Below are 11,759 nucleotides of genomic sequence, written 5' to 3'. Positions count from 1 at the left end.
AAGGAAAGAAAGGTCCACAGCCATGTGAGAACGAATGTTGTAAAATTTGGCAAGGCAGCCATGGCCATGACCCTTTATTCTCATAGCCATGTGGGTTAATGTTTTTAAAATTTTGTATTCTTAGTTTCACTAAGCTTGAGTTATTGAGTGATAACTTCGGCCTTGAGGCAAGACTTATACGTATCTTCCTCAGGAGGCTAAATTCCCCACCCAATCTTTAGTCCTTAACTAATTTATATTTGAGATCTCCCAATGGCTTAAGTTTGAAATAGATTTAACTATAGAGAACAAGAAACTGATCTCTTAATCCAAACCACAGAGAAGAAAGTAATTAACGCAATGGCAAGTACTCTTCTTCATCAGAGATTGAGTGAGGCAGCCAAGGCAGGAGACATCGATGGCTTATACTTTGTGCTCCATGAAGATTCATATATTCTTAAGGTCATTGATCAGAACCCTTTCACAGACACTCCATTACACGTTGCTGTAACTGCTGGGCAAGCCTGTTTTGTGGAAGAGATCACAAACCTGAAGCCTTCCTTTACCAGAAAGCTAAACCCAAGTGGGTATAGTCCCTTGCACTTGGCTGCGGCTAATGGGCACGTAGAGATAGTGAAACAACTCTTGAAGGTAGACTCTAGTCTGGGTGAACTCCAGGGAAGGGAGAAGAGAAGTCCACTTCATTGTGCAGCCATGGCTGGAAACATGGAAGCCTTGGATGAATTGATCTACAAATGTCCCAACTCTCTTAAGAAGTTGACGATTCGAAAGGAGACAGCTCTTCACTTGGCCGTCAAACATGGTCAATTGGAAACTGTTAAAGCATTGCTAAGATGGATTAAAGAGCTTAGAATGGAACGCCTTCTAGGCAAGAAGGATCGAGAAGGCAACACTGTATTGCACCTTGCAACCTCCTTAAGACAATATGAGGTAGTCCCAAGTCCCAACTTAACTTTTAACCATCTGTTGGATTTATTTATATTTAGTGTCAAAGTTTTTAAATATTTCTCGTGTCAAGGATGGGTGTGGATGTGGGTGTGGCCATGTGAGTGTGGGTATAGTCTACACCTATATAGGGGTGTACAAACATACTTATATGTGAAGAAAGACGCTTGTACACATACAAACACATTTGTGTATGAACAAATACACCTATATGTGAAAAGATATGTTGTCTATATATATGATAAATGGTCTGAAAATTAGATAAGTTATTTTAAAGCAAGTGTTTTTGTTCTTCCCACTCTGTATTCTGTTCTTCCAAATCTCTTTGTGTCTGATAATGAGTATAGCCTTCGGATTTCCCTATGTAATCATATATTGGAGTGCATCTTATGTGATTGGGAGTTGTTTTATCTTGGAGGTATAAACGCAAATGGTCAACCCAATTGCACAATTAGGGGCGTTTAAGCACCTTAAGGATAGTATCATTCGGATACGATTCAACTCAAATTCTGTTTGTTTCTGATTCAAAAAGAAGGATTACTACAATACTGTGAATTTACACATCACCTGATGCAATTACAATATATTCAGATAAGTCTTATACTCTGGCTATATTTATTTTCTAATACCATTATAATTCCTTGTGCATGCAGACAGTGAATTTGTTGTGCAATGGTTGTAAGGTTAAAAGAGCTGCAAATGTGAATGCCAAAAACAACCATGGTTCGACCGCCTTAGATTTAGTTGACTCAGTGAGGCACCTAGATGAACCACTTGAGGTACCGGTGCAAAAGATATCAAACATCCTCCACAAAGCTGGATCCATGCCAGCTTGTGTCAATGTGAACATGGACAAGCTTATTAGTCCTTCCTCACCAACCAAACAACCAAGATTAGCCATTTATCATCGTCAAAGGATCTTTCACTACTTCAATTTCAAGGTGCGTGAAGATATCTCACTGGACTTGCGTAACACACTAATGGTGATTCTTGTTCTCATTGCCACTGTCACTTTTGAAGTTGGAATCGATCCGCCAGGAGGTAATTGGCAAGAAGATTCTATCGACGGTCAGTATATTGCCGGAGATCCAATTTGGATGAGCAAGGACAGAGTAGGTTACTATATCTTCACGGTAGTCAACTTTGTAGGATTTGTTATGTCTTCGGTGATGATCTTTAGATTGGTGGAAGGATACCCTTTTAGTGGTCCGGTCCAAGTGGCTCAATCATTATTGGTTTTTACTTATGTTTGGGCAAGTCCTTGCCTTCCTTATACAAATAACGTCAAATATATAATCCTTGTAGCGTTGATTCCCATAGCGGTGGTTGCACTCCATTGGATTAACAGAAAGCCAAAGCATTTATACTAGGAGTGTTTCGTGGAATAGGGATGGGTTGGAGCTGAACTCAACCAGACCAACCCGGTCACCATTTGGTCTTCAAGTTCTTTCATTGATTTCACATGTTTTTTTACTGCTGGGGGTACAATGTCTTGTATTATATGTCTTGTATTTGTGGGTTGATTTCAAAGGATTGTTAAAAATTCTATCGGGCATGACACTTGGAGGATTCATCTCACATTGTTATCTTCATTACTAATGTCTTGACAAATCTATGGCAGGGGTTTGGACTGGTATCTCCCCCTCCCGCTTTTTTTCTTCTAAGGTTACATGTATATTTCAATAATGTGGGTTTATGTAGGTTTCAATTTATAGCCCTGATTCATTCTTTGAAATCTAAGAGAGGAAGGAGAACAAACCACTGTAACCCTGTTCTCCATTGATAGTGAAATAAATCTCATCTCACCTTAAACTTGCACAATCTTACCGAAAGCACGTAAATCTTTGTGTTGCATTGTGTAATTGTTTATTTATGATTTTGGTTCATTTCCTACATGTTTTAGGTTTTTATTTCTACATTGACTTGGCTATAATCTTCATACAAAATTACAAATTAATTTACCCATTAACTTAAGATGTGGTTCAAGAAATGGAGTTGTTATTCTTGGTTCAGACAAGTTTTCGAAACAAGCTTGCCTGCATTATCAGTTAGTGGGTCAATGCTCGTCCTCCGCCGTAAGCATGCGCCTCTTCTTAGGCTATCTAAGCCATCAGGTAGATGCTCACAGAGTTCCCACCTCCACTAACGCCTAGACCTAATGAGTGTAATTAATAAGATGATTATTCGTTCAAACAAGAATATTTGCACACGTTAATTATGCTTAGACTAAGCAGTTTGGGTTTATTATTCGATAACAACTAGATTGTTCCGAGTGTTCATTATTGCATATTTCAGTATCATGGTCTCCATGGATAGGTTGTTAGATCAAAAGGTCAGACCACGAGTCCACAACTAGATCACTTGGACCAACAACATAATCCAAATGGCTCCTCTTAGGGTTACATATTTTTTCAATTTTCAAAGAATAGTATCACTTGGTCTGGCCATTTATACCATGAGCACAATTGGGCAAAGTAGTCCAAGACGTGATATGTTCTTTCAAAGAGAATTTTTTTTCATTTTAATGATTTCTCCATTTTTGTGAATCAATTCCATAAACGAGAGGTAAATTAATTTGCAATGGGTTAGAAGGATGGGGATTTCGGCAACAGTAAATCATCTCTTGAATTCGAACAAAAAGAAATTATTAAAAAAAAAAAAAGAAGGAAAGTTTCTATCAGTCCCCTGAATTTATACTCTATTTATTCAAACTCTCCTGTCAGAAGTTTCACCTTTTTTTTTTTTGGTAATAAGAAGTTTCACCTTTGATTCCAGTAAAAAGGACTTTTACCTCTTATTCTCTCTTGTTATTTTAAAATGGCTAAATTAATTACCTATCCTATTAACCCGTTCTCACTATCGATCTCTCCCTTTATTTATTTTTTCCTTTTAGTAGAACGAGTGAACCCTCTGGGATGCGCAAAAACATTCTCTACAATGAGTGTGGAGGTGCAGTGAGCATCGAATGGTCGAGAGAACCTCGGAACATATGCCCGGATGCTCACCACACCACCACACTCACTGCAAAGAATAATCGCTCTTGGGATGGTCCATCCCCCTCCTCTTTTGACCACCCCCACCCACCCTACAAATTAATCCCCCTCGTTACTCCCTTTGCAAACCATCCCTCCCCTCTAATCTCTCGTCTCTCTCCCCAAGCCCCCTCATCTTCTGATTGCACCTCACCCTTGTTGCAACCCCAAGACCACCCTTTTTGGGAAAACTTCTCCCCAAAGCTAAAACATTAATGGACATTGTAACTTTTGCTAAAGTTGAAAGGGAAAGAGGAAAACCTTTAAAGTGTATTCTCCCCTATAGAGTAAGCATTGGTGGGGAATATACTTCGAAGCAGTTAAGAAAAAAAAATTATAGTTATTGCATCAGACATGAGAAGACTGTTCCCAATACACCTCATCACAATGGTGTAGCAGAAAGGATGAATCGCACTATTGTGGACACTGCTAAATTGCCAAGATCCTTTTGGGGTGAGGCTATGCGCACCGCATGTTATTTGATCAATTTATCTCCTTCAGTTCCTTCGAAGGGAGATTATCCAGAAAGAGTGTGGACCGGGAAAGATGTCTCATACGAACACTTGAGAGTGTTTGGTTGCAAAGCATTTGTTCATGTATCGAAAGAACCAAGCAACTCCATAGCGAACAAGCAATGGACAAGCCCCAGCAAGAAAAGCCTTAGCCCCGTTATATAAGGCTAACGCGCCCATGCAACCAAGCAACGGATGAGCTAGCTGATCTACGACCACCCTGTAGTTTTCTTCGCTTGGTAAGGCCTTTTCATTGTGATCTACGACCACGTGTTTAGCGCCTTAACGGAGGTCCGGACCTTCCTCCTTTTCGTTCTACTTAGATGGAGCAATCCGAACTCTCGACAGAATAAAATGATGGTTTTCACTACCACGCCGGGATACACGCCAAAAAAGACGCTGCTGCCAAGATCCTCAGGAGCACCTTTCCTGAATTCGATGGAAAACTCATTGATGTCAAGTTCCACAAAGGCTTCCTCACTCTATGTTCCTATATTGTAAAAGAAATAAAGAACCACTCGTCTGGGGGAAATATAGCTTGGATACTGTTAAGGAGATGGCTAAAGCCAGCGATACACACACTAAATATAAAAAAGAAGATGGTGCTTAAATGGACAAAATCATCATTGATGTTCGCGAATTTGAAAAGTCTTTAGTCAACTCTGCAAAGCACTCTCGATCCTTAGATGAATCAGCCAGTTGAAAAGGAGCGTCTAGCCTTTCTCTAACAAGCAAGCTATGCACCTTGATGTTTGCCCTTCAAAAGTTAAGACACTACCTCCAAGCCGCCCACCTGGATATAGGCTTGTATAGAGACAAGACCCAATGACAGTTATTGCCAGAGTCAGATCGAGTGGAATCTGTCCTAAAATGGGGCCAAGCCAAGGGCAGTGGGGGATTGAGATCAGGCCAGGCCAACAACCAACATCAGCTTTAGCAGGAGAGAAATCTTAGGACTGCAGTAGATGGGTTTGGGGTTTGTTAATATAGGGATTACAAGTGCGTGGGATATGAAAATGCTAAGAATGGAAGGAGTCCACCTCCTTGGGCAGGCATCGGTTCAAGTCTGACCCAATATTGTTAAAGGAATATGCAGTTTAAAGTTCTAGGTAATGTAAAGCTAGGACACAAATCCCGAACTCCAGACAGTATCTCAAATACAACTGAAAACGGTCACTGTTTTCAGACCAGCAACAGTATATGAACTGATACTAAACAGCCAATAACAGTGGGAAAAAAATCATCCTTATATTCCCTAACATTACCTAAAATCAGTGTTGATAACCCAAGTCAAAAGGGAATAACAAACAGTAGCTATAAGCTCTTATCGCACAGCAGTATTAGGGTTCCAAAGACCTGAAATAAATAACATTCAAGAACCACAGTAACAGAGATCAGAAATGACAATATTAACATCGAATGGGGGTAGGCGTGGAAGGATTCAACACTCAAAATTTCAGGAAAATCTGATGGTCCAGTGCTGCGATATGTCGATTCTTAATTTATGGATTTAATGGGAGATTTCTGGCAGTACACAAACTAGAGGCCAGAACAGGCCCAAACTCCAATCAAGTGGGGCTTCTGGAATGGGAATATGATCCCAAAACATGGACCACTTCTGTTAGACTTGGGAGATCCAAAGGCCTCAAAGGTTTCAACAAGAAACCTTCAAATCCAGAATCGCAGGAGACGGAATCCTCCTCCATATAGAAACAACAATCAACAGCAACTTGATCTTAATTGGTGGAGATATTAGTGATGACAGAAACCCACATAGAGGTCTCGGTTAGCCTCAGTAATGCACATAAAATAGAAAATAAGAATGGGAGAAGAGAAGGGAATTCATGGGTTAGTAGGGGATGGGCATAGGTGGTTATCTCAGCTTAGCATCTCAACCACAAGGACTTCCACCTCACAACCTCTCTCAGGACAGTTTTACACAAAGCAAGCTTGTATTCAACTACATTAAAATCATGGGGAAAACCCTTGGGTCAATTACAATTTATAGGCTCTAGTGTGAAGCCAGAAAATAAAATGCATGAGAAAGGAAAGTAAAGGAAATAGAAAGTCTATAGAACAAGTGACTTGAGTAACTTTCCTTGGCCTAGACTAAGTATCCAAAAAGGAAACAAAGTACTGAATTACAAACAAAAAGGAAACAAAGCATCTCCAAGAAGCCAAAATTGAGCCAAGTATTTGGCTTGCTGGCCAAAGCAGAATAACCCTCACGATCTGGGTTTGGAGGACCCAGAAACCTCCAGCCGATAATGGGCTGGCCCAGCTTGGCTGTTTGGCCCTATGGTCGAATAGGTTGGTCAATATTTTAGGTGATGGACCACCCCTAGACTGATTACCATGAAATCGATCTACATCACATGGAATAGCAGTAGCAACACATAATTCTAGATTTTCATTGGCTCTTTCACACAATTCTAGATATTCCCTCAACTTGCTCCAAAATACTTACAGGCATTCCCTTTTACAAAGTGACTGTAGGATTCTAGATTTTCATTGGCTCTTTCACACATAATTCTAGACTCTCCAACTATTTAATGAACTGTACATTTTTCAAGGACTACACATCCATCAACAAAACTGACTAATTGACTAAAATAACATCTTCTGGGAGACTAGGACTCTATAACTTCAAATATATATATATATATATTGAAGATTAAAGGAAAAAATGTGACTTGTGCCAATAATGAGCACAAGCCTCTCTATTTACAATGAAGAAAACCCTAAAGTGGGCTTAAGGGTCCATTTGGATAATACCCCTAAAACCCATTATTACAATAACTCATTATTCAACATATATATATATATATATATACTTCTCAAGTTCCCTACATGCATTAATTACTTTTGACCTTCTTTGACTCAGACTTGGACTGGATTAATTAGAACCTGTCTAAACTTATCCAGAATAATCTCCTAATCAGGGACAAGCTTATCCCAGCAACTTCTAAACGACTAGGAATTCTGGCATCCTTTTATTTCTGGTTTCTCCTTTTGTAAAATTTCAGCGGCATCTGATTATCATCATCGGTTTTGAAAATTTTTGGTATGCCATTTTCTGGGGGCATGATAACTCATGTTTAACAACAGAAAGAAAATGATATCCTAGAAAAAAGAAAGTAAAACCCCCAAAGAATTCATCTAGAAACACAACCAAAAGAGTGACTAAAGTGGACCTTGAGAAATCTCTAACGACAAAATTGAATTAACTTCCATTTTATAATCCTAGATTCATCAGACTTGTTATATTGCAAGCTGTGTAATCACATCATATCATCTTATTGGCACATCTTGAGAAAATTATTAAGTGCAAAAAGATTTTACTGATATGTAAACATAAATCATATTCATGACAAGGGGAAAAATTGTATGGTTCAAGGAAAAGGGCAATGTTGATATTGCACAGCATCGGACCAAAAATAAATAAATTCTTAAGAGTGCTCTAGAAATATTTTCTTCTTCCTGGACATAACGGCATGCACTCAAAGAACATAGACAATAATCAAACCTTGTTTTCATTTTCACAACGAACTTAGAAATCAACAAGTGCCAAAAATTACATTCAACTTTTTTTATCAACTAGAGTCGGATAAATTTCCTCGTGTCACTTCAATCTCTTAAACACGTAAATGGGTGAGGATGGAGATATTACCTCAGCTAGCACACAGCATGCATCATCTGTCTTACAGACAGCATATCTCCAAAAAAAAGAAAACACGAATTCAACCTTCTTTCCTGTAATGACCAAAAAAGCTTGCATCAAAATACATACAAGTTGCACCCCATATGCCAAACCAGACAAAGGATAGAGGGTTTACTTTCTCTTTCTTCGATCAACCCCAGTATTCCTCATGTCGTTCTTCGGAAGAGCAGATCCAGGTGGAGGCGGCAAGGTGTATTGCATAGGAGAAAGGGCTGGCACAGAAACAGGGGCAGGAGGAGGAGCAATGGCAACATTTGCGGCTGGCACAGGCACTGGAGGTGGAGCTGAGGCCGGAGGTGCTACAGTGGGTTCAGGAAGAGGCCTCGGTAAGATGTGTTTCAACCGATTGTTCCTGTAGTTTTTCCAGAAAAAGAATTGCTGTCTATGTGCCAATTCCTGAGAATAAAAAAAGAAAAACCACTTCTCAGGATCAAAGGCATCACAGAATTAGTAAAACACTAAAGCATAATTGCTGAGACTCTTTCCACATGCAAATATTTTATCTTTACATCTCCATGCTCGAAGTAGGATACAGTGTTATTTTCATTTGTGCTGATCTTACATTTTCCATTCTCTCTCCCAGATCCACAATTGGCAGAGATTGGGAAAAAATCTGGATTCCAGACCTAGTGAAAATACAGAGTTAGGCTGGTTCATTGTCTTACTATTTTTTGAGTTTATATTCATGCTTTGAGATTTGGTTCATTTTGGTTTGAAATTCACATCGAGGCTAATGCAGCATCGAGCCCAAACCAGTAACGCAACAGCGTCGCATATAGGGACAAGTCAGTATCAAGAACAGAAATCTCTAACACCTTTTTTTTCTAACTTTTCATATGAAAGAAGAAACAAAAGAGATATGACCTTGGATCATGATTCAAGATCTCGGTGAGATCTCGTTTTTTTTTCAATTAGGGAGATGAAATCATAGGCGAAGTGTAAAAACGACAAGATCTCGCCACTTAACTTGGTGAATTAAGGTTTCGGTCCAAAGTACAACCAAGTCACTTAAAAGCAAGGTTTCGACCCCAAACAAGAAAATCACGCTGGGGTCTCACTGGTTTCGCCTCTCTCTGTACTTTTTTGGAAAAAAAAAAACACCATTAAGCTGAGATTTTGGTGCTTCTTCTTGAAGATCTTCATTCTTACAGTCATTGAAGCAAGATCTTGGCATTTCTGTGGTGACTTTTCTTCTCAGGAACCCTTTTAGTTAAAAATTTCTTCTCAAACCTATTGGTTGCCATTGATTTTTTTATATGTGATGCATCTAAGTGTGACCTATAGATTCATAAAAGAAAAAAATATATTTCTGTTTTCAAATTAATTTTTTTTCTGTTTAAATAAATGCTTTTCTTGAAAAAAAAAATAATTGAAAAAATATGATTTATACATGATGTTTGGTACTCAATTTTTTATATGTTGCTCACTAATGGATGATCTACGGCCTCACGGTGTCTTTTTTTTTTCAGTTAATAAATTAATTAATACACAGTGCACGCTCCCCACACCCTACAAAAGAAGCTCACGTTGCCGATTCATATCTAGTGGAGAGGAGCAGAATAGCATGGACCCCATGGGCATCTCTACTAGGAGGTTGACTGACATTCTAGGAGGCTTAAGTATGGAGAGTGGTATTCATGGAGAGCATTTGCATGCACGGTCAACTATATATGATACAAGGACCACCGGTTCAGACTATAGTCATTATAGTCAGTTTGACCACCCACAGGCCAGCTCTTTTCCATTTACCTCTGAGTGTGAGGGTCAATCACACTCCCACATAGGGTCAGGTTTTGTGGATAGCATCTTCGGGGTTCTAGCCCCCCAGCCATACATGCTGGTGCAGGTTCTAGTCCATTAAGCACCAACCAATAGTTGTGGATCTTGATCCAGCATATTTAATTTCAGAGATATCTACCCAAGGATTGGGGTATCTCCAATATATTGTTGATGATGTTTATAGGGCTGTTGTGGTAGACTTTGAGTATTACTTCCGTCATACTATGACATGGCCAGCCTTTGTGATTCAATCAGAGCAAAACATGTTTCGACATCAGCATCAACAATATGGTGGCTATGATGATATGGCCTAGCACTCATTTCAATACTAAGAGTCTAGGTCTCCAGGATGAGTCTAAATGTCTAGTTGTCTACTATATCTACATGTGCTATGTTAGTTATTACTAATATGTATTTTATGCAGCTATGTTGTTACTTGTTATGATGCTTATCTTATGTCATTTCAAGTTTCAATATATGTGACTCATCAATCATCAATAGTAATTAGAAATGATGCCTTTTATATTCTAGTGATTGTGTTGTGTCAATATGATGATTGTGGAATGTGGAATGTGGAATGTGGAATGTGGATTGTGGAATAGAGCATACTAGATGAAGGGTTCGAAGAGACGCTGACTACTTACATAGGGCATGAAGTCAAAGTACCATTTTGAGTTTGATTTTTAAGAAACTGATGTTTCCATTGTGTTCAGAATGCCTAAAATAGCATAAATACAAAGTTTCAGGGGCTACAAAGGCCATATGCCCACTGAGACCAACTAGCGAATTGAATGCAAAAAAATACATGATCTCGGCGAGATCTTGCCAGATCTCATCCTTTTTGGGATAGCGAGATGGGTGGCGAGAGCGAGATCTTAAACCTTGCCTTGGATTCACCACCAAAGGCCTGCGGGAATGGAATCACCACCAAACCCAACCTAGTGAGTCACCGCAGTAGGGCCAGATTGGAATAACTACCAATCAGATTCTTGGAATCACCACCAAGAGGAATTACAGCTTCACCAATGCAACCTGTCCAGACTCCAAACTCATCACTTAAAACAAACCAAAAAAATCCTTTCTCAACTGTCTCCTCTATTATAGTCGTATATTGTTTAAATAAAAACCCAAAAATCTAAAATAACAACTAGAACCTTCCATACGTGGACAGCACTACTTAAAAAAAAATTAATAAATAAATAAAATAAAATAAAATAATAACTCTTAGTACTATTAATTAGCTATTAATTTAGAAACAAATGAACTAGTAGTACAATAACAAAAGATAGTAACTACTAGGAAAGCATTCCAACATATCTTCAAGACATTTCAATAGATCTTCTCGTAGGACCCCACACAATCTTCTAGAAACATTCTCCATCCAAGGCAGTAATATGGGTCCCATGCAATCTACCAAGAATCTCCACCAAGCTATGCTAATCATACAATTAAAGAGGGCCCACGAAATCTTCTAGAAACTGCAGATCGCAAGCCATGTTACAGGGCAAAATATGGGCTTATTATAAACAGAATACAGGCTTTAGATGTGCCTGGTTTAACTTAAACTGTGGGGCTAAATAGGGGCCTGGTCGGGCTGGCCTTTCTGGTCCTGCTGGAGCTTTACATCAACTCTCCCCAACTTGAAAAACACTTCCTCAAGTTTTTTAGTACAGCAAATGAAATCTACAACAAAAAATTCAACCTTATCCCAACTTAATGGGATCAGCTACATAGATCCATACAAAACACAATAGAGAAAGGGGGGGGGGG

The 11,759-nt window shown here is 39.1% G+C and overlaps 2 protein-coding genes across 2 annotated transcripts in view; one reads left to right on the top strand and one right to left on the bottom strand.

Moving 5' to 3' along the window:
• Positions 1–297: 297 nt before the first annotated feature.
• LOC122070637 (ankyrin repeat-containing protein BDA1-like) lies at positions 298–2,623 on the top strand. Its single transcript, XM_042634822.1, has 2 exons — positions 298–930; positions 1,599–2,623. The coding sequence occupies exons 1-2, from the start codon at positions 340–342 to the stop codon at positions 2,313–2,315; spliced, it is 1,308 nt and encodes a 435-aa protein (XP_042490756.1). The 5' UTR covers positions 298–339; the 3' UTR covers positions 2,316–2,623.
• A 5,294-nt stretch (positions 2,624–7,917) lies between these two features.
• LOC122070636 (mediator of RNA polymerase II transcription subunit 31-like) overlaps positions 7,918–11,759 on the bottom strand; it is an 11,571-nt gene continuing 7,729 nt past the window's right edge. Inside the window, exons 6-7 of the mRNA XM_042634821.1 lie at positions 8,326–8,606; positions 7,918–8,242 (exon numbers count right to left, since the gene is read on the bottom strand). Coding sequence (XP_042490755.1) covers positions 8,230–8,242; positions 8,326–8,606 — 294 coding nt within the window. The 3' untranslated portion in view covers positions 7,918–8,229. The remainder of the gene's footprint in view (positions 8,243–8,325; positions 8,607–11,759) is intronic.

This window comes from Macadamia integrifolia, unplaced genomic scaffold, assembly GCF_013358625.1.
Source record: "Macadamia integrifolia cultivar HAES 741 unplaced genomic scaffold, SCU_Mint_v3 scaffold958, whole genome shotgun sequence".
Lineage (NCBI taxonomy): Eukaryota > Viridiplantae > Streptophyta > Magnoliopsida > Proteales > Proteaceae > Macadamia > Macadamia integrifolia.
This window is presented reverse-complemented; position numbering and strand designations above follow the sequence as displayed.

Bases quoted from the DNA above. Each gene is read 5' to 3' on its own strand.
- LOC122070637 (XM_042634822.1), top strand. From the start codon at position 340: ATGGCAAGTACTCTTCTTCATCAGAGATTGAGTGAGGCAGCCAAGGCA. The intron at 931-1,598 runs GTAGTCCCAAGT...TTGTGCATGCAG, and splicing joins CCTCCTTAAGACAATATGAG to ACAGTGAATTTGTTGTGCAA.